The sequence below is a fragment of the Pseudophryne corroboree genome, chromosome 2 (assembly GCF_028390025.1).
Source record: "Pseudophryne corroboree isolate aPseCor3 chromosome 2, aPseCor3.hap2, whole genome shotgun sequence".
Classification (NCBI taxonomy): Eukaryota; Metazoa; Chordata; class Amphibia; order Anura; family Myobatrachidae; genus Pseudophryne; species Pseudophryne corroboree.
This window is the reverse complement of record NC_086445.1, coordinates 1,353,199-1,376,807: the sequence shown is the minus strand read 5'-3', so window position 1 is coordinate 1,376,807 and position 23,609 is coordinate 1,353,199. Positions and strand designations below refer to the sequence as shown.

Sequence of the window (23,609 nt, the reverse complement as noted above, 5' to 3'; positions counted from 1 at the left end):
GCATGCAGGTGAGTTTACTACTTTCCCCCTAAGTCCCACGTTGCAGTGATCCTGTTGCCAGCAGGACTCACTGTAAAGAAAAAAACCTAAACTAAACTTTCTCTAAGCAGCTCTTTAGGAGAGCCACCTAGATTGCACCCTTCTCGTTCGGGCACAAAATCTAACTGGAGTCTGGAGGAGGGTCATAGGGGGAGGAGCCAGTGCACACCACCTGACCTAGTAAAGCTTTACTTTTTTGTGCCCTGTCTCCTGCGGAGCCGCTATTCCCCATGGTCCTTTCAGGAACCCCAGCATCCACTTAGGACGATAGAGAAAATATGTTATTATATGGTGTAATGTATTGCTGTCAGGTGGAGCTCTACTGCCACCTACTGTCTGAGGTCATGTCGCCATTTTTTCTGAATACAAATAGCGTGAAAGGTACAGTGGAGTTATTGTGTTAAAGTAACTAGAGGCTATTCTCAAAACGCAAGAGCGGAAGGTGGCACATAACCACAAATGTTTATTCACTGGCAATTTGCTAACAACTTATTTTTGAAGGATTTTCAGTCTCCTTGTCAAAGAACATTGTGACTACAGATGGACTATCTGCCATCTCTAGCCTCCTACTTATAGTGCCCACTTACCAGCTGCCACCTCCAGCCTCCTACTTATAGTGCCCACTTACCAACTGCCCCCTCCAGCCTCCTACTTATAGTGCCCACTTACCAGCTGCCACCTCCAGCCTCCTACTTATAGTGTCCGCTTACCAACTGCCACCTCTAGCCTCCTACTTGTAGTGCCCGCTTACCAACTGCCACCTTTAGCCTCCTACTTGTAGCCCGCTTACCATCTGTCACCTCTAGCCTCCTACTTATAGTGCCCACTTACCAACTGCCACCTCCAGCCTCCTACTTATAGTGCCCACTTACCAACTGCCACTTCCAACCTTCTACTTATAGTGCCCGCTTACCAACTGCCACCTCCAGCCTCCTACTTATAGTGCCCGCTTACCAACTGCCACTTCCAACCTCCTACTTATAGTGCCCGCTTACAATCTGCCACCTCTAGCCTCCTACTTATAGTGTCCGCTTACCAACTGCCACCTCCAAACTCCTACTTATAGTGCCCGCTTACCAACTGCCACTTCCAACCTCCTACTTATAGTGCCCGCTTACAATCTGCCACCTCTAGCCTCCTACTTATAGTGTCCGCTTACCAACTGCCACCTCCAAACTCCTACTTATAGTGCCCGCTTACCAACTGCCACAACCAACCTCCTACTTATAGTGCCCGCTTACAAGCTGCCACCTCTAGCCTCCTACTTATAGTTCCCGCTTACCAGCTGCCACCTCCAGACTCCTACTTCTAGTGACCACTTACCAACTGCCACTTCCAACCGCCTACTTATAGTGCCCGCTTACCAACTGCCACCTCCAGCCTCCTACTTATAGTGCCCGCTTACCGACTGCCACCTCTAGCCTCCAACTTGTAGTGCCCGCTTACCAACTGCCACCTCTGGCCTCCTACATGTAGTGCCTGCTTACGAACTGCCACCTGTAGCCTCCTACTTTTAGTACCCACTTACCATCTGCCACCTCTAGCCTCCTACTTTTAGTGCCCACTTACCAACTGCCACCTCTAGCCTCTTACTTGCAGTGCCCGCTTACCAACTGCCACCTGTAGCCTCCTACTTTTAGTGTCCGCTTACCATCTGCCACCTGTAGCCTCTCAATTGTAGTGACCACGTACTATATGCCACCTCTACCCTCTTACTCACTCAATTATTGGCCCTCTCACATGAATGTGCCACCTCACCTTGTGTGCACATTTGGAAAAGGACGGGATATCTGTGCTGACGTCTTTGAAGATCTTTAGAACATGACTCAGCTCTTCGATGAGGGCTTGTGAGCGCTCTGCCACCTCTGAGGTCAGGAGACCCAGTACATCCTGTATTATGCTGCCCAGACCTAGACCAAAGAGAAAGAGGTTTCACCAAGAGACAATGCATTCTCTGACCCCATTAGTGCAGGAATCTCCCAATCTGAAGGACATGTCCATGATGGAGGATCCAGCATAATTGGGAACATCAGGAACACGGAATGCAGCAGGTCAGGGAAGTTAGTAAGGTTGGGTATTGGGAGTAAATGCTGAACAGGATTGCCTTACAGATACTGTAGAAACCATGTGATAGGAACATATGGGCATCCTGCAGGGTCTACTGTGTGCATTAAGGTCCCATCCTCAACACATGACAGGCTTCTATAGAGTAAGAGCTGACAATGTAAAGACATCTCTCAAAGCAATGAGTATTGCTGAGATGTCCTGCACATTACATGGATTTTGGGCACATAGACATCTGGCATTAATGTGCAGTATAGCTCACAGCTGAGTGTTCTGAATGTCAGGCTTCCCACACTTCCTGTGATGCCTCATCACACGGCAAATTAGGTACAGGGCTCAGGTGAACTTACCTGTCTGTTTGTGAATGGCAGCTAAGGAGACCTCCAGTACAGGTGTGGTGAGATGGTCTCTTACACCATGGACCCGTTGTTCCCAAAGTTGAAGTTTCAGGACTAGATCCTCATACTCCGCAGCGGAGGTGGCGAAGAACCTCTCTAGGACTTGTGGAGACCAGGACTGTACAAAGTGGTGAATCTCTTGCAACCACAAGTTGTCTTCACAAAACTGATTCACCACCCGCAGGGACTCCTGTGAATGGCAGTATAATCACTGCCCTCTCTTCTTCCCTTCCAGCAACCTACACCAAACTCTTTTCCCTCCAGCTGCCTCTGTCCTCTATCACTGCCTTCCAGATGCCTCTGCCCCTCTCTCCAGCTTCCAATGACCATCCCCCTTCACTCCAGCTACCACTGCCCCCTCTGCAGTCCCTTCAGCTGCCTCTGCCCTCTCTCCCTCCTCTCCAGCTACCTTTGCTCTCTCCATTCAGCTGCCTCTGCCCTCTCTCCCTTCCCTCCAGCTGCCTCTGCCCTCTCTCCCTTCCCTCCAGCTACCTCTGCCCTCTCTCCCTTCCCTCCAGCTGCCTCTGCCCTCTCTCCCTTCCCTCCAGCTACCTCTGCTCTCTCCCTTCAGCTGCCTCTGCTCTCTCTCCCTTCCCTCCAGCTGCCTCTGCCCTCTCTCCCTTCCCTCCAGCTGCCTCTGCCCTCTCTCCCTTCCCTCCAGCTACCTCTGCTCTCTCCCCCTTCCCTCCAGCTACCTCTGCTCTCTCCCCCTTCCCTCCAGCTGCCTCTGCCCTCTATCCCTTCCCTCCAGCTGCCTCTGCCCTCTCTCCCTTTCCTCCAGTTGCCTCTGCCCCCTTTCCCTTCCCCTGCTCTGCCCTCTCTCCCTTCCCTCCAGCTGCCTCTGCCCTCTCTCCCTTCCCTCCAGTTTCCTATGCCCTCTCTCCCTCCTCCCCAGCTGCCTCTGCTCTCTCTCCCCCTTCAGCTGTCTCTGCCCTCTCTCCCTTTCCTCCAGCCACATCTGCCCCTTCTTCCTCCCCTACAGCCAGATCTGCCCCGTCTTCCTCCCCTACAGCCAGATCTGCCCCGTCTTCATCCCTTCATGCAGCTGTTTTCTCATTTCCAGCAGTCTCCTAAGTCCCCATCACTGACATGCAGCAACTGATGTAGCCTGTCACTTACCTCCAGCAGTCTCTGTAGTGTCTCTCTGGCTTGCTGAATGGAATGGTCACCGTTTAACATGCACTGCAGAGACTGGAAATTTAGGGGCATATAATTAGCCCTCACTAACTGTCCTTGAACACTTGATTGTGAAGGTCTTTGCAGTACACTGCATTCAGCAGATGGTACAGGAACAACATTCCGAAGCTGCTCCCCTCTCAGGACAGAGTGCAGAGGAACCCCTATAAAACAAGTTTCTGTTTAATAGAGAATACAGCTGACAATAACAGCCTGTGACACCCTGTAGTGACAGCAGGGGGCGCTCATCTGTTGCTCATTACACAATAGGAAATGTGTTACAATAACAGACATCAGCCGCACAATGTGCTCAGTAACTTATTTATCTGACATTCACAGATAATCAGCTTCAGTCTACAAATTAATGCGACACCAAGAGGCAAATTCAATTAGCAGCAAGCTCCATAGTCCAACATGACATTACCGTGCACACTGCGTGACATTTTCATGAAGCGCACTCCTTATTCCCTAGCAATTACATTACAAATGGCATTGTGTCTATGGCACACTGCAACTCCGCAGGGTGCCAACGTTTGATATAAAAGTGGAGAAACCATCCTCAACGCAATACAGTGGCAAATAAGACAGCGGAACAGTGTAGGAGGCCGTTTGTACCATAAGTAAAGAATCGGCGGCGGTTACACGGTGTTATAAATAACGGAACATTGATAACCTGCAATAGTATTTCAGCAAATAGAATTCTGTACAGTATTTCTGGGGATAGTAAAATGTATCATACTTTCCTGGAATATATGGGAGACTCCTAAATTTGGGTGAGTAACCCGGACCCCAGTAAATTGGATGTCTGCCGCATGCTATAACTTTCCATGTAAAGAGGGTGGAGTCAGGGTTCTGATGACCCCATCAGTATGAATTACATAATCATATAATGAGATGATTATGATAGAGCTGGACCTGACTTTGCCCATACGGACTTTTTTTTTTATTCAAAAACACAAAACTCATCTTTTCAAGAAACTGGGTAGATAGTTATCCTCATAGCAGTGCGATGTGTTCAGATAACATGTAACCTTCACTTACAGAAATAATGAGATGAGATAAACTAGCAGCTGCAATGGTAATATACTGCAACGCTTCGCTCTCATGTATTCCAGACAAACTTATAAGGTAAGGAGTTTTCTGTTTAAGGATCTTTTGTATCCAATTAAAATTAATTGTATGACTGCACTATTATGCTATGAACACACCTGCTTGTTAGACGGTATAAGAACTAGACACTGGAAAAAATAAACTTAGAGATTGCTTTGACACGACACGGATTGAACGCGTATTTCTCTCTCAGCGCTGACACTTATGGGGATCCTGACACACATATAGTACTCTGGTCGCCAGTGATCCAAGAGAGTTACTTATTACAGATCTATCAACTGGAGGTCCCACCAAGATTCTTACAGTAACCTGTGCACAGACATCAAAGGCATAATCAGGACAGCAGACTTCCATCACTTGCACCCCGGGTGAGTAGATATTTCTGCTCCAAGTGCTGGTCTCTGTTATTGTGACAATCGTCTCGTCTGTGTAAGGGTCTACTGTACAGAATACGGATTTGTTTGTGTGTTAGTTTCCCTGTGTCAAATTGCTTACTGCCGCAGTACTGTGTGGGTTTAGAAATGACATGTCTGATGTATCTTTAAAAATTGTTGCAGACTTCAGAGTTCTTACATGCAACTACAGATTTAAATGTTCAGAGTGCACAGTGTTACTGGTCTTCAACAAACTCGTAATTGTTTTCCGTGGTTAATGGGAGTGCTGCCGTTATCTTGTGATTTATATGTTCCCAGAGATAGGGTGAGCAGGAGTAGAAGTGCTTATTGTATTCTTGTTGGATGTCCTATTGACGGTGATTACCTTCAGACTAGAGATGGGAAATACTGGGATTCAATTGCAACCCATCAGCCTGCACATTTGTATCCTTCAGGAACAGTTGTAGTGTGCCAAGAGATACTGAAAAAACCCACCTTGCTAACAGAACATATAATAAAAATGGTGTGCTTGGTTTCTAACTTTGGTAAACGGTCATTTTGCACACCAAAATAGGGTTTGGTAGTCCCAAGATACAAAGAGTTTGGTAGACCCAAAATACAAAGGATTTGGTTTATCCAGAATTATGGGTAACACAGACGGTGTCTGTCCGAATGCTGGACCCCAATGAATGTAATGAGTAAAATTTTGGGTCCGCAGTTGACAATTGGAATGTCCAAGCTTTTCATAAAGCCTGGCATAGATAGACATGGCACATTAGATCCGATCAAATTGCAGCAGATGTAGAAGTCTTAAAGAGCAAAAAACTTGAGGCAAACTTTTAGATTGGATAAAAGTATCTGAAATTTAGCAAAAGCTTTCCATACAGTGCCTCACAGGAGACTAATCATCAAATTAAAGGAGCTTGGCCTAGGAAAAACTGTTTGCACATGGATAAGTAACTGGCTGGACAACAGGGTACAGCAGGTAGTGGTCAACGGGAAGTACTCAAGCTGGACACTAGTAGTCAGCGGAATACCACAGGGGTCCGTACTCGGGCCACTACTGTTCAATATATTTATCAATGATCTAGAAATAGGCCTGGAAAGCACAGTGTCAATCTTTGCAGATGATACTAAACTGTGTAGGGTGATTCATTCAGAAATAGGTGTAGAGTCTCTGCAGAATGACTTATCTAAACTTGAAATCTGGGCGTCTAAGTAGAGAATGAGGTTCAATATAGAAAAATGCAAGTTTATGAATTTCAGGACTAAAAACAAACTTGCATCCTACATATTAAACAGGGAAAGTCGAGGGGTAACAGTTTTGGAAAAAGATTTGGGGGTACTCATTGATAATAAGCTTAACCGTATACAATAAGCGCAGTAAAGAAGGCAAGTAAGGTGTTAGCGTGCATAAAACGGGGAATTGAGACAAGGGGCGAGGATGTAATTCTGCCGCTGTACGAATCATTGGTACGTCCGCAACTGGAATATTGTATAAAAAAGATATCGGTGAACTCGAAAGGGTTCAAAGGCGAGCTACTAAATTGATTAAAGGGCTAGAGGGACTGGATTATGAGGAAAGGCTTAATAGGTTGAATATGTATACACTGGAAAAGAGGCGCCTAAGAGGAGATATTATTAATGTCTTCAAATATATAAAGGTGCATTACAAAGAGTTATCAGAGGAATTATTTATTAAAAGAACACTGTTTAGGACACGCGGGCACTCGCTGAGGCTGGAGAAGAGAAAATTCCGTAAGCAACTGAAGAAATGGTTCTTCACTGTTAGGGCAATAAGGATTTGGAATTCCTTGCCAGGGAAGGTGGTAATGGTGGACACTGTAATTGCATTTAAAAGGGGATAGGATGAATTTCTGATTGTAAAGGATATCCAAGGTTACAACATTTAAAATATTGACGTTGTTAATCCGGGTAAGAAAAAGGATTTACGCATATATATGGCGCTCAGAGGAAAAAATAGTACACCATGAGAATACCACATATGTACACTTCAGAAAAATAATAATAAAAATAATCACCCCTGATATTTCCAGAAGGGGAAGGCTTGAAATGTACACTTGCTGTTTCTTTATTTCACCGTCCTTAATTGGAATCTAAAAAATATAATGTGACCCCCTCCACACAAAGTGTGTTTTAGGATGGACACATACAAAAGGAAATAGTGCAATAAAACCCTTTTAAAGGAAGACTTTTACAAACTGATGTAATTCAAACAGCATGTCTCATAAAATCCCATATGGCCAGTGGCGGATCCAGGGGGGGCACTCGGGCCCGTGCCCCCCTGTCATTTGTGGCCTCCGTCCCCTGTCCCCTCCCGGTGCCGCACAGGGAGATGACGGGCGCCCGCTGAGATTGTGTTACCAGCAGACGCCCGTCTCGCTGCACAGCGGCAGCCGGAGGCAGGAGCTCAGTACTGAGCTCCGGCTTCCGGTGCTGTCACTGTGCGGCGTGCGCTATGGGAGAGACGTCAGTCATGACGTCTCTCTCATAGTGCTGAGGAGCGGACGCCAAGATGAGGACTGCAGCGGTCTGGAAGCGGGAACGGGGCTCGGTAAGTATGATGGTTTTTTCTTCCTTAGTGCAGCAGGGGCATCTACTGGGGGCAAACTACTGGGGGGGCATCAACAAGGGGCATTACTACTGGGGGGGGGGCATTACCACTGGGGGCATTATTACTGGGGGGCATTACTACTGGGGGGTCATCTATTGGGGGCATTACTACTGGGGGCAGCTACTGGGGGACATTTTTACTGGGGGCCATCTACTGGGGGCATTATTACTGGGGGGCATCTACTGGGCGCATTACTACTGGGGGGTCATATATTGGGGGCAAACTCCTAGGGGGCATTACTACTGGGGGCAAGCTACTGAAAGACATTATTACTGGGGGGCATCTACTGGGGGCAAACTACTGGGGGACATTATTACTCGGGGGCATCTACTGGGGGCAAACTACTGGGGGACATTATTACTGGGGGCCAACTACAAAGGGGCTAAATACTGGGGGCATACTACAGGAGGGCATTACTACTGGCGGTGTAACTACAGGGGCATTACTACTGGCGGCTTAACTACATGGGCATTTACTACTGGCGGCTTAACTACAGGGGCATTACTACTTGGGGGCTAAACTACAGGGGGGCCAAACTACAGGGGACATAACTACAGGGGCCAAACTACTGGGGGATAACTACAGGGGCCAAACTACTGGGGGCATTACTACTGGGGGCTAAACTACAAGGGGGGCATACCTACAGGGGCTAAACTACAATGGGGCAAACTACAGGGGGGGCATTACTACTGGTGGCTAAACTACAAGCAGGCAAACTACTGGGGGCATTACCACTGGGAGGCTAAACTAAAGGGGGTGGGGGTAAACTACTGGGGTCATAACTGCAGGGGCATTACCACTGGGGGCATAACTACTAGGGCGCTAAATGACTGGGGGCATTACTACAGGCAACATTACTACTGGGGGCAATACGGGCATTGCATAAGGAGCACCACTACTATGGGGTCTATATAAGGGGCACTACCAGTACAGTGGACATTGCATAATGAGCGCTACAACTGTGGGCATTGTATAAGAAGCGCCACCTCACATGCACCGAAGCCGCACGCAAATGTACTTGCCCCTTCCATGGTGCCCCCCCTATAATTTTCTTCTGGATCCGCCCCTGCATATGGCACACAGCTCAGCAGTCAATGAGTCACCGTCAAACAAGGATTATATACCAAATGGTATTAGAGATCTGCTACTTCAGCATCCTCTTCCTCATCTTGCTGGGTGCATGATGGCAGGCAATGGCTTTGTAACGAACCAGAATGTACAGTTTTCAAGTCCAATAAGGCATAATGATGAGCCCCAGCCCAATATCATTCTTCAGCAGGTACAGTAAAATCAACTCAACGTAATACAAAATACCGGTTGAACGCGATGGGCATTTTGCCTCTTTTCAACCTCAATTACTAGGTCAATATGTAAATACTCCAGTTTGAAAAAGAATCATAAGAGATAGATGAGGATATGGATAGCACACTCCTCATTGATTTTCTTAAACGGCCATCTGTTAGGACAGAAGGTCCAAGTTGGTCAAGGGTTAATGCAAGTGGAAGGGGTGGAGATGTCCCTATAGAGATTGTCAAGCATGTAATGATCCTCCCGATCAGATTTGTTGGAATTGTAGAGCTCATTGGTCAGTAGAGTGTAAACCTTGTAAGATAGGGGTACCATACATGGCACCCAGGACAGATTCTAGAAGCTGGGATGGAGAAAAGACATGGGCTGATCTCCATAAACAGAATACATGGAACTGTAACTGTCTGCAGATTAAGCTATGGGCAGAGTTAAATTGTAAAGATTGTAACAGTAAGAGACATGATGTGGTTGTTCCTTCAGCACCCCCCTACTATGAAGGAGCAGATGGTGCAGCCTCTGGCACTCAGTCACCTACTGTACCCCGTATACACCCGCATCACACCTGCAGAAGGCACAACGCCAGCCAGACAAGTCCACTGGTACAAGCCTTGGTCCCCTACGAATAAGATGGCATTAGCAAGAGATGTACCCAAGATAATTAAAGATCCTATGGGTTTTTATCGTTATATGAAACACCTCCAAGTCTTCTATGAAGACTTGAATCAAATGACTAACGCCCTCATTCCGAGTTGATCGCTCACTAGCAGTTTTTTGCAGTGCTGCGATCAGATAGTCGCCGCCTATAGGGGAGTGTACTTTCACTTTGCAAGTGTGTGAACGCTTGTGCAGCTGAGTGGGATGAAAAAATAGGATTTTGGTACTTACCAGGTAAATCCTTTTCTTTGAATCCATAGGGGGCACTGGAGTACTCTTGGGATATGGACGGCTTTAGCAGGAAAGGGCACTGAATATTTAAATTTAGTAACTCTCCTCCCCTCCATACTCCCAGAATACCTCAGTGTTTTTTCCTGAGCTGAACAGGAGTGATAGAGAGGATGAACAATGGAGAATTACATATAACATTATAACATAACGGACAACAATAAAGTTGACACATAACGTAACCGACAACTAACAGTTGACACCATAACCGACATAACTTGAACTTTTGAACAAGTCGGTGAGAATGTGTTACCATAAGATCCACTGAACTTACCACAGACCAGGTAAAACTGCTCTGGGTGGGCGTCCAGTGCCCCCTATGGATTCAAAGAAAAGGATTTACCTGGTAAGTACCAAAATCCTATTTTCTTTTTCATCCACTAGGGGTCACTGGAGTACTCCTCTTGGAACGTACCAAAGCTTCCCCCTTGGGCGGGAGAGCTGTTTTGGCACCTGTAACACTAGGCAGCCAAAGCTAGATGCTGATGCCGCAAACATATCAAACTTGTAAAAGCGCACAAATGTGTGCACTGATGACCATGTAGCCGCACGGCAAAGCTGCGTCGTAGAAGCCCCACAACCAGCTGCCCATGAAGTTCCCACAGAACGTGTGGAATGAGCTGTTACTGATGTAGGCGGCTGTAACCTAGCATGAAGGTAAGCCTGACGTATGGTCAGTTTATTCCATCTGGATAAAGTCTGCTTAGAAGCTGGCCAACCCATCTTGGCAGCATCATAGAGAACAAACAATGTATACGTCTTACGAACTGTAGACGTTCGGGCTACATAAACGCGTAGTGCGCGTACCACATCCAAAGTTCCAGAATATTCTGTTAACACAGGAACTACTATTGGTTGATTGATGTTAAAAGATGACACTACCTTTGGCAAGAAAGCGGGATTCGTCCGAAGTTCCGCTCTGTCATCATGAAACACCAAATACAGTGGATTGCATGACAAGGCACCCAAATCTGAAACACGCCTTGCCGAAGCTAAGGCTAGGAGAAAAATTGTTTTCCAAGTGAGAAACTTAATATCCACTTGTTGTAAGGGTTCAAAATATGAAGACTGTAAAAAATCTAAAACCAGATTCAAGTCCCATGGCGCTGTAGGTGGAATGAATGGAGGCTGTACTCTGTACAGATGGCAAAAGAGCCAAACGTCTTTGAAAGTAAATTGACAAGGCAGAGACCTGCACCTTTAGTGTAGATAAACGCAGTCCTCCATTTAACCCCGTCTGTAGAAATAACAAAAGACGGGACAACTTGAAAGATGATGTCGGGAACTTCCGAGCTTCACACCAACCTATATAGGCACGCCAAATTCTGTAATAATGAGCTGCCGTAACTGGCTTCCTAGCACGTAACATGGTTGGTATAACCGATTCCGGAATGCCCTCTCTTCTTAAGAGGGCGGTCTCAACAGCGACCCCGTCAAACGCAGCCGCGCTAAATTGGGGTAAAGGAACAGACCCTGTTGTAACATGTCCGGACGTAGCGGGAGCAGCCAAGGATCGTCTGCAAATAGTCCGCGGAAATCCGAGAACCATGCTCTCCGAGGCCAATGAGGCGCCACTAGTATGACTGTGGCGGACTCTCGTTTGATTCGTTTTAGCAACAGAGGGAGCAGCGGAAACGGTGAAAACAGATACACGAGGCTGTACGGCCACGCGATTGTGAGAGCATCCACCGCCACTGCCTTTGGATCTCGCGTTCTGGACACATACTGGGGCGTTTGGTGATTGTGGCGAGATGCCACCAGGTCCACTTGTGGGTAACCCCACTCCCGGAATGAACACTGCCGACAATATCACTTGGTGATGCTCGGCCCAATTGAGGATTCGAGCTACTTCCCGCATGGCCATGCGGCTTCTCGTTCCTCCTTGTTTGTTGATGTACGCGACCGCCGTCGCGTTGTCTGACTGCACCTGGACAGTCTGAGAACGGAGCATGTGCACTGCTTGTCGTAGCGCATTGTAAATTGCCCGGAGTTCCAGGACATTTATAGACCGCAATCTTTCGTGATCCGCCCAGAGACCCTGGAGCTGACAATTTTGAACCACAGCTCCCCAACCTCTGAGACTCGCGTCCGTCGTTAGAATTATCCAATTCCAGACGACGAACCGTTTCCCTGCGGTTAGATTGTGTACTTTGAGCCACCAGAGTAGAGATACTCTGGCCCGTGGAGACAACCTCACCATCTGGTGAATCTGCAAATGCGAGCCCGACGACTGTGCAAGCACATCCAGTTGAAAAGGACGTGAGTGAAATCTTCCGAACTGAAGCGCTTCGAAAGCCGCCACCATTTTCCCTAACAGTCGAATGCACAAATGTACCGAGACCGTGCGAGGCTTGAGCCCTAATTGTACCAGATGACGAATACTCTGTACCTTCTGTTCTGGTAGGTAAATTCTTTGATCCACCGTACCGAGAATCATTCCTAGGAATTGAAGTTGAGACGGAATCAAATGTGATTTCTTGAAGTTGACAATCCAACCGTGCTGAACTAGCACATTGTATGTTAGCAACACATGTTGGAGGAGCATCTGTTGAGACGGAGCTTTGATGAGTAGATCGTCCAAGTACGGAACTATTATTACTCCCAGGGATCTGAGATGAGCTATCATCACAGACATCACTTTGGTGAATACCCGAGGCGCTGACGAGAGGCCAAACGGTAGAGCCTGAAACTGGTAATGGTTTTGCCGAACCGCAAAACGCAAGAACCTCTGATGAGGTGGCCAAATTGGAATGTGTAAGTATGCATCCTTGAGATACAGCGCAATCATGAATTCCTGTGGCTCTAAACCTGCAATTACTGACTGCAGGGATTCCATCTTGAATCTGTAGTAAGTGACGTACTGATTGAGACCCTTTAAGTTCAATTTTGGTCTGACCGAGCTATCTGGCTTTGGTACTACAAACAGACTGGAATAAAAACCCTGACCTTGTTGGTGAACAGGGACCGGAATCAAAACTGCTGAATCCTGCAGAGACTGAATGGCAATTTGCAGAACCGCCCTCTTGTCGTCCGACACAGGCAGTCCTGTCTTGAAAAACCGCAGTGACGGGAGACAGTCGAACTCTATTTTGTAACCTTTTAACACTAAATTGCGGATCCACCCATCTGTGGATGTCTGGAACCACGCCAAATAGAACGTCTGAAGGCGTGCCCCCACAACTGGAGATCCGAGATGGGCTGGGAGCCCATCATGCCACTGGCTTGTTGGTGACCTTAGCGTCCTGACGACTGGTGGTGGTTTGTTGAAAACCACGTCCTCGACCTCGTCTACCAGGTGTGGCTGTTCCTCTACCACAGCCTCGAAAGGGCTGAGGTCTAAAGGATTTGAACGCCGGGCCAGAGTATTTCCATCTAGGTACCAAACAACTTCTCGCCACCGTAAGGTAACGCCTCTATACCTCAGAGTGCTCGTCGTACCGTAACTAGCGACGATGAAAGGCGAGAACTGAGCTGACAGACATCAGTAGAAGCTGTACAAAGATAATCAGCAGCTTCACAGATTTGATCAGCGAGAAGTATAAGGTGATCGTCATGTAGGCCAGACTTGAGTTCTGTTATCCATACAATTAGCGCCTTAGTTACCCAAATGCCAACCAAACCAGGTCTAAGCAACACTGCTGCTGTATACATGGACTTTAGCATAGCTTCTAGTTTACGCTCTGAAGGGTCTTTAAGTGTAGTAGCAGTTGGTACAGGAATAGTTAATTTTTTAGTAAGTTTTGACACAGACGAATCCACCATTGGCGGATTCTCCCATGTAGATGTCACAGACTCTGGAAACGGGTAACTAGACTTAAATCGGCGAGGTATAGAAAACAGTTTATCCGGATTCTTCCGTGTTTCTACTAACATCTTATTAAGAGATTCCGAAATAAGAAAACACACTGGAGATCTCTGTCGTTTAGTAAATACTACCTCATCATTTGTCAGAGGTTCTTCAGTCTCTGTAAACTTCAGAGACTGACGCACCGCCCTGATGAGATTATCAATGCCTGGGCTGTCAATATCTTCACTATCTGACTGCTGGTCCAATTCGCCCTCCTGATACTCATCTTGCGCAGTGAGGTCTGGCATAGAATCATCAGAATGCAACATAGCAGAAACTGGTAAATCATAAGACAAATGAAATTTATCCTTTCTACCCAAAGTGGACTTGGACCTTTGCAAAGGTTGTGACCCCTCCGGTAGTTCTGGCGGTCTCACCAGAGACTCAGATCTTGCCGCTTCTCGCTCGTGTCGAGCGGCGGCCAATTCTGATTGCAACCCAGCCATTACATTTACTAGTAATGCCCATTGAGGGTCCAGGGCTGAAACCGGATTCGAAACCGGAGCGGAAATTGTATTTGTAGCTGAATTTACAAAACATACTGTACATGTGTTAGATCCATCCGGTAACACACTCTTACAGACATTGCAGTGAAACTGCTTTTTTGTTTTTGCTGGTGCCTTACTCATTATGCAGACAGACAATACAATATACAAAGACAGACAACTTGCACGACTCAGTAAAATTGTTAAGGTGTGTGTATATATATATATGGCCGAAGTGCAGTGCACGTGGCCAGTACTATATGAAACCTGATCCAAAGTTCCCACTAACACCCCTGCGCCATCCGGTGGAGTAGTATTGTAGGACAGGAACGTTCTGGAATCACAAACAGGAAGAAACAGGAAGTATGGTTAAAATGGCCCCCATGCCATGCTTACAGTCAGAATAAATTGCAGGTTATAAATATGCCTTCTAACCCCCTGTTAATATAGGCTTAATAGCCTATGTCATTCCTATTAAACCCCTGCAGCCTTGCCTGTATTGCTGCTGCTGCTATGGGCTTGTATACCCCCTCTCCCCGGCAGCTGCGCTGCTCTGTCCCCTCTGCGGTGCAGGGAGCCGGGAAGCAGGTGCATGGCGCCGGGGAGCGGCGGTGCAGGGAGCTGGGAACTCGGCTGTATAGAGCCGGTGAACGGCGGTGCGGGGAGCAGCAATGTGAGCGGCCTGCGGCTCCGAGCGGCTTCTCTGCTTTGAGCGGCGGGTGGCTCCGGCGGGCGCTGTGAGCGCTAAGTGTGAGCAGCGGTGGCGGGCGGCATATCATTCCCCACACAGCAGGGCGGCAGCGTGAGCTGACCGCCCTGCCCCCCAGCATACCTGATCTTGTAGTGTGGGCTATGACGGGGCTTCTTCTATAAGCTCCATCCAGTCTGTCCTGCAGTCAGTCAGTGAGCTGCTGTTGGCTGTGAGGGTGCTCTTTGTGAGGACCGACACGCCAGTAGCTGCTTCTGTGCAGTGTGCACTATCCCGGACACAAGTTTCTTGCTAAACTGGGAAGGGATGTGCTCAAGTTGAAAAAAATTAAAAATAAAAAGTTTAAAAAATATATATCAAAGTATAAAATATCAAAGTAAGTGTGGAAGAACCACACATGTGTGTCACTGCTGTGAGCACCGAAAAAACACTGAGGTATTCTGGGAGTATGGAGGGGAGGAGAGTTACTAAATTTAAATATTCAGTGCCCTGCTAAAGCCGTCCATATCCCAAGAATACTCCAGTTACCCCTAGTAGATGAAAAATAAAGTTATTTGCAGTTTCTGAGTAGCTCTGGACTTACTCAGCCGCTGCGATCACTTCAGTCTTTTTGGTCCCGGAATTGACGTCAGACGCCCGCCCTGCAAACGCTTGGACACGCCTGCGTTTTTCCAAACACACCCAGAAAACGGTCAGTTGACACCCACAAATGCCTTCTTCCTGTCAATCTCCTTGCGATTGGTTGTGCAAATGGATTCTTCATTAAACCCATCGCACAGCAACGATCCGTTTTGTACCCGTACGACGAGCCTGCGCATTGCGGTGCATACGCATGCGCAGTTCTGACCTGATCGGTGCGCTGCGAAAAACGCCAGTGAGCGATCAACCTGGAATGACCAACTAAGACTACAATGGGTATGACCCAATATTAAGGCAACCGACAGACAAAGCTGGTGTTATAGTGGACACCCCAACTGAAGAAGGAAAGAAGGAAGCTGAAAGTGGGGAAAGTTGGTTAAAGAAATGTGAGGCGTACTGCAACACTAAAATCAGCAATAAGCCACCACAAGATGTCTCACATGGACATGATCAATCTGTCACTGAGTACTATAAGCAATGCAGAAAGAAACATAAGGATTTTGGGGCCAATCTTACTACCCCCCCCCCCCCCCCCCCCCCCCCCCCCCCCAGACCAGAGCCATTTCTCAGCGGCTTGAAACCTGACTTACTCAAAGCCCTTAAGTTTAGCCACACTGAATATACTACTTTATCCACTGAGGTACTCCTCCCAATTCTAAGGTTCTTTGAGGAGGAAGACATGGACAAGCAGAATAAAAAGCAAGCCTCGCTTTTCGGATGGTGCATGATCTAAGAATACACCTCTTGTGCCTAATCCACATGCTTTGCTAAATGGTGTACCACCTACCTCACATTATTTTACTTACACTGTCACCTACACAGATTGAAGTTTTTCATGTGCACTGGCGTTACCTGACTCTTATGGAACCACATGGAGTCACAGAAATTCTCAGTCGGGCTCAAACTAAGCATCTGTCTGCGCAGTGGGCGGGTACAAAGCAGCCACCACCTGACTACTTATTCCCGTGGCGTCTGGAACCATGGTTCGGCTCTGTATGCGTCGACACGCTGTCTTACCACACCTGTACGGCGTTGACTGATCCCCATTGGTCTCTGCATGGTAGCTGGCGGAAGGCCGAGCTTGGAGACGCTAGGGTTACCCTGGACAGCCGGAGAACGGGCTACGTTTCACGTATCCCTGGTGGTCACAAGATGAAGCAGTCGTCTTGAGGCAAAAGATGTATATTTGTTTTAAAAAAGCAATGTTCTGCTCCATTTTATATATGAACCAAACCAGTAGGTTTCCCAAACAGAATCTGATTACCATGTTCCTGTCTCTTTCACAAATGTAAATAGAACTTAAATTTCAATTGCATTCATCCTCTCACCCATAGACAATGTTCTTGTCATTTAAACATAAATCTGCATCCTCGATAACGCAGCCTAGGAAATCTTAAACCAAATTGTTATTACACGAAACCTACTGGACATAAACCTACTGGACATAAACCTACTGGACATAAACCTACTGGACATAAACCTACTGGACATAAACCTACTGGACATACATGCATTCGTAAAACACAATCTGATTGAGCATTCACTCCTGTCTTTCACATCTCCATGAAAAACCAGTTTTGTCTCATCACCCAACAGGAGATTCTGAGAAGCCCAAATCTTAGTTTGTATCTCAAAGAAAATGTTTGGCCACCAAAAACCGCCCTATTGTCACCTATCCCCTGCCGGAGCTAGGACAGTTACCGTATGACTTTCTATGCAACAGTGTCTCAAGAACAATTGTCACCTATCCCCTGCCGGAGCTAGGACAGTTACCGTATGACTTTCTATGCAACAGTGTCTCAAGAACAATTGTCACCTATCCCCTGCCGGAGCTAGGACAGTTACCGTATGACTTTCTATGCAACAGTGTCTCAAGAACAATTGTCAAGGCCTTTTAAAAACAAAATACCTCATACTATTCTCATAAGTGCTCTGTCCTTGCAGCTCTATAACCGCGCAGTCCATCATTCTCCAACTGGGCACAGCGCAGCGATATAACATAAGACACATTAATAAACACACATTTAGTTCTGTACAGTGCATGGTGCCTAAAGCCAAGTGTTCCTTTTTAACATGGTGCCTAGCGCTCATTGTCCATTTAAATGGCACTGGGTACCGAGGGTTAACCCCTTCAGTGTCGCGGCTGCCATTAGCCATGTGGCCAGGGGGTCTCCGACCACACTCCTATATTTGAAATTTGGAATGCGCTGCAGCCCCCCCTCTGGAGCCGCCACTGATTATTAGGGTTATTATGAATCTGGAGCAGCCACTGATTATAAGTGGCACTAGTACTGCATGGCACAATGTGCAATAAAGGGACACCACTACTGTGTGGCATAATGTGTAAGGGGCATTACTACTGTGTGGCATGTGTTATAAGGGGCATTACTAATGTGTGGCACAATGTGATATAAGAGGCACTACTAATGTGTGGCATAATGTGATATAAGGGGCACTACTACTGTGTGGCACAATGTGATATAAGGAGCACTAGTACTGTGTGGCACAATGTGATATAAGGGGAACTAGTACTGTGTGGCACAATGTGATATAAGGGGCACTACTACTGTGTGGCACAATGTGATATAAGGGGCACTACTACTGCGTGGCACAATGTGATATAAGGGGCACTAGTACTGTGTGGCACAATGTGATATAAGGGGCACTACTACTGTGTGGCATAATATGATATTAGGGGCACTACTACTGCGTGGCACAATGTGATATAAGGGGCACTACTACTGCGTGGCACAATGTGCTATAAGGGGCACTACTACTGCGTGGCACAATGTGATATAAGGGGCACTACTACTGCATGGCACAATGTGATATAAGGGGCACTACTACTGCGTGGCACAATGTGATATAAGGGGCACTACTACTGCGTGGCACAATGTGCTATAAGGGGCACTACTACTGCATGGCACAATGTGATATAAGGAGCACTACTAATGTGTGGCACAATGTTTAAGAGGTATTACTACTACTGTTGCGAGGCACAATGTGATATAAGGGGCACTAGTACTGTGTGGCACAATGTGATATAAGGGGCACTAGTACTGTGTGGCACAATGTGATATAAGGGGCACTACTACTGTGTGGCACAATGTGATATAAGGGGCACTACTACTGCATGGCACAATGTGATATAAGGGGCACTAATACTGTGTGGCACAATGTGATATAAGGGGCACTACTACTGTGTGGCACAATGTGATATAAGGGGCACTACTACTGCATGGCACAATGTGATATAAGGGGCACTAGTACTGTGTGGCACAATGTGATATAAGGGGCACTACTACTGCATGGCACAATGTGATATAAGGGGCAATACTACTGCGTGGCACAATGTGATATAAGGGGCACTAGTACTGTGTGGCACAATGTGATATAAGGGGTACTAGTACTGTGTGGCACAATGTGATATAAGGGGCACTACTACTGTGTGGCACAATGTGATATAAGGGGCACTAGTACTGTGTGGCACAATGTGATATAAGGGGCACTACTACTGTGTGGCACAATGTGATATAAGGGGCACTACTACTGCGTGGCACAATGTGATATAAGGGGCACTAATACTGTGTGGCACAATGTGATATAAGGGGCACTAGTACTGTGTGGCACAATGTGATATAAGGGGCACTACTACTGCGTGGCACAATGTGTTATAAGGAGCACTACTGTGTGGCTTAGTGTGAATAAGGGGCACTATTGTATGGTCACACCCGTTCCCAGTGAGGCCACACCTGGTATATTTTGGCGCACGCCTTCAGCATGTGCATCAATTGTAGAGAGGGGCACCAATGCTCTTTATGTATGCAGGGCACCAAAATTTATATTTTCAGCTCTGGTTTGGTGTTCTCCTCTATGTTCAGACCCCTGCCCTAAATCATTCCTACAGTGAGCACTAGCTGATCCTCTACCGCTGCTAAGCCAGGGCTGGGGCAGCTGGGAAAATGCTTTCCCTTTCCTTTATGGAGTGCCAGCTTTACCTAAGAGAACCAACCAAATACCAAATGTCTGACTATGGCACTGTGTGGCTCCCCTGCAGTATGAGCTCTGTGGTATATTGTAATACAGAGAACGATGTACACTGGTATGTTGTTCTAATATTCATTTTCTGCTGCAGGGTACACTGGACTCCACAGGGAATGACATTGGGGTGTAGAGTAGGATCTTGATCCGCGGCACCAACAGGCTCAAAGCTTTCACTGTTCCCAGAATGCCTAGCCCGCCTCCTCTATAACCCCGCCTCCGTGCACAGGAGCTCAGTTTTGTAGTTGGTGCCATGCAGTAAGCAGGCATACAACAGGGGGGCTGCTCCAGCAGCCCTGAGAAGAAGCTTTTAAAGTGAAAAATGAAGACTTCAAGGGCTGCAGCAGAGGCACTGTAAGTGTTAGATGTCAGTCAGACATCTCCTGCTGCAGCTCCATCACCTCCCCCAGTGGCGCTGTACACTCCCGCGCCCTGGTTGCCGGGTACTTATAGCGGAGGCTCCGGTTTTCTTCCTGGTAGTCACACACACGACCGCTGTTCTCCTGGATCGTGTGCCCGCACTCAGGGAGGGGGTAAGGGGGTCCCCCTGGCGGGACCGGCTGTAAATTACAATCCCGCGCGGCCGGTGGGAGGCGGGCCGCGCGCGCTGGCTTGGACACTGTGGTAGTACAGGGACCCCACTAGACCACCAGGGCAAGGGCACAGGTCGGTTTGCTCTCATAAACCATTTATATAAGCCCACAGTGCCCGGTGGTGAAGTCCAGCAGGGGGATAAGGCTTTGACCTGTAGCCCCTCCCCCCAGCCCCAGGGCGCCATTTAGAGTAAATGTTCCCGCCCTGGAGCTGCATATCTCTCTCTCCCTTACTGCCTGTCAGCGTTTGGGTGCCATTAGGACAAGCTGAGCTGATCCTGGGACTGTTTGGGCAAATCCTCCTCTGTAATGTTGCCTGCCTGTCAGCGCTGTGCATTTTACAGGACACTTAAGTATTCTACATGTCTGCTGACAGTGTGAGTAAAGAAAGAGTGCATTTAGTCAGGGTTATATAGTACAAGTACCCTGTGATATACATCCAGTCTTTACTGTGCATTGTTATATCTATTCAGTGTATAGCTATACATTGTACTACTCTGTATTGCTAGTCCGGTGCAGTTTTATTGCATGTCATAATTTCTGCATTGTACAATGTGACTATGTGTGTGTGCATATAGCTGCTGTGTGACCTCCATTTCGTGTATCTCACTCAGATTGCTATCCCTATATTCTATAACCTGAGGGGGCTAAGTGCATCAGGTTTATCATTTAATATAGGTAGTTCACAGGATATACTCAGTGTGTATTTTTCTCTGTGATTTTTAGTCACGATATACCTCTTGAATTCCCTGTTTGTGCTGATACACTACACAAGGGGTTCTTGTCAGGTATTGTGCTGCTGATATTGTACTGTGTTGCCTTGTATTGAGTTTTCGGATATGTCAGCTACAAAGGGCAATGGTGCTGGGGCTTATCCCACATTGCGTGGTGGTGACGCTGCAGACACATTTGAGGAAAACATAGCAGTTGAGGGTTCAGGTTCTGGGGGATCCTAACTAGAGATGAGCGGGTTCGGTTTCTCTGAATCCGAACCCGCCGAACTTGAGCTTTTTTTACACGGGGCCAAGCAGGCTCGGATCCTCCCGCCTTGCTCGGTTAACCCGAGCGCGCCCGAACGTCATCATCCCGCTGTCGGATTCTCGCGAGGCTCGGATTCTATTGCGAGACTCGGATTCTATATAAGGAGCCGCGCGTCGCCGCCATTTTTCACACGTGCATTGAGATTGATAGGGAGAAGACGTGGCTGGCGTCCTCTCCGTTTAGAGTGACTAATAGTACTAGAGAGAGAGAGACACAAATTTTGGGGAGCATAATATAGGAGGAGTACTACTTGCTGCTGATAGTGTGACCAGTGGCAGTGACCAGTGCCACCAGTTTAATGAATCCGTTCTCTGCCTGAAAAAAAACGATACACAGTGTGACATAGTCACACATACCATATCTGTGCTCAGCCCAGTGTGCTGCATCATATACTGTATATCATTATCTGACTGCTGAGTGCTCACTGCAGTGCTCACACAGCTTAATTGTAGGGGAGACTGGGGAGCAGTTATAGCAGGAGTACATATTTTAAGTACAGTGCACACTTTTGCTGCCAGAGTGCCACTGCCAGTGTGACTGACCAGTGACCACTGACCACCAGTATCGTGATTGTCTGCTGACCACCAGTATATTGTGATTGTCTGCCTGAAAAAGTTAAACACTCGTCGTGTGGTGTTTTTATAAACGCATTCTGCAGACAGTGTCCAGCAGGTCCGTCATTACATAATAATATATACCTGTCCGGCTGCAGTACTAGTGTGATATATATATATATATATATATTTTAATTTTATCTCATTATCATCCAGTCTATATTAGCAGCAGACACAGTACGGTAGTCCACGGCTGTAGCTACCTCTGTGTCGGCAGTCGCTCGTCCATCCATAATTGTATACCACCTACCCGTGGTTTATTTTTTTTTTCTATCTTCTTGATACTAGTAGCTTACTTTAGGAGTCTGCAGTGCTGACAGACAGTGTCCAGCAGGTCCGTCATTACATAATATATACCTGTCCGGCTGCAGTACTAGTGTGATATATATATATATATATATTTTAATTTTATCTCATTATCATCCAGTCTATATTAGCAGCAGACACAGTACGGTAGTCCACGGCTGTAGCTACCTCTGTGTCGGGACTCGGCAGTCGCTCGTCCATCCATAATTGTATACCACCTACCCGTGGTTTATTTTTTTTTTCTATCTTCTTGATACTAGTAGCTTACTTTAGGAGTCTGCAGTGCTGACAGACAGTGTCCAGCAGGTCCGTCATTACATAATATATACCTGTCCGGCTGCAGTACTAGTGTGATATATATATATATATATATATATATATTTTAATTTTATCTCATTATCATCCAGTCTATATTAGCAGCAGACACAGTACGGTAGTCCACGGCTGTAGCTACCTCTGTGTCGGCAGTCGCTCGTCCATCCATAATTGTATACCACCTACCCGTGGTTTATTTTTTTTTTCTATCTTCTTGATACTAGTAGCTTACTTTAGGAGTCTGCAGTGCTGACAGACAGTGTCCAGCAGGTCCGTCATTACATAATATATACCTGTCCAGCTGCAGTACTAGTGTGATATATATATATATATTTTAATTTTATCTCATTATCATCCAGTCTATATTAGCAGCAGACACAGTACGATAGTCCACGGCTGTAGCTACCTCTGTGTCGGCAGTCGCTCGTCCATCCATAATTGTATACCACCTACCCGTGTTTTTTTTTTCTATCTTCTTGATACTAGTAGCTTACTTTAGGAGTCTGCAGTGCTGACAGACAGTGTCCAGCAGGTCCGTCATTACATAATATATACCTGTCCGGCTGCAGTACTAGTGTGATATATATATATATATTTTAATTTTATCTCATTATCATCCAGTCTATATTAGCAGCAGACAGTACGGTAGTCCACGGCTGTAGCTACCTCTGTGTCGGCAGTCGCTCGTCCATCCATAATTGTATACCACCTACCCGTGGTTTATTTTTTTTTTCTATCTTCTTGATACTAGTAGCTTACTTTAGGAGTCTGCAGTGCTGACAGACAGTGTCCAGCAGGTCCGTCATTACATAATATATACCTGTCCGGCTGCAGTACTAGTGTGATATATATATATATATATATATTTTAATTTTATCTCATTATCATCCAGTCTATATTAGCAGCAGACACAGTACGGTAGTCCACGGCTGTAGCTACCTCTGTGTCGGCAGTCGCTCGTCCATCCATAAGT

General features: G+C 46.8%; 1 protein-coding gene across 2 annotated transcripts in view; it reads right to left on the bottom strand.

Moving 5' to 3' along the window:
• Positions 1 to 23,609, bottom strand: part of DNHD1 (dynein heavy chain domain 1) — a 392,142-nt gene that overhangs the window by 284,972 nt on the left and 83,561 nt on the right. For both annotated transcript variants that reach the window (XM_063950780.1, XM_063950781.1), the window contains exons 10-12: positions 3,621 to 3,841; positions 2,454 to 2,691; positions 1,798 to 1,949 (exon numbers count right to left, since the gene is read on the bottom strand). In XM_063950780.1, the coding sequence (XP_063806850.1) occupies positions 1,798 to 1,949; positions 2,454 to 2,691; positions 3,621 to 3,841 (611 nt within the window). The remainder of the gene's footprint in view (positions 1 to 1,797; positions 1,950 to 2,453; positions 2,692 to 3,620; positions 3,842 to 23,609) is intronic.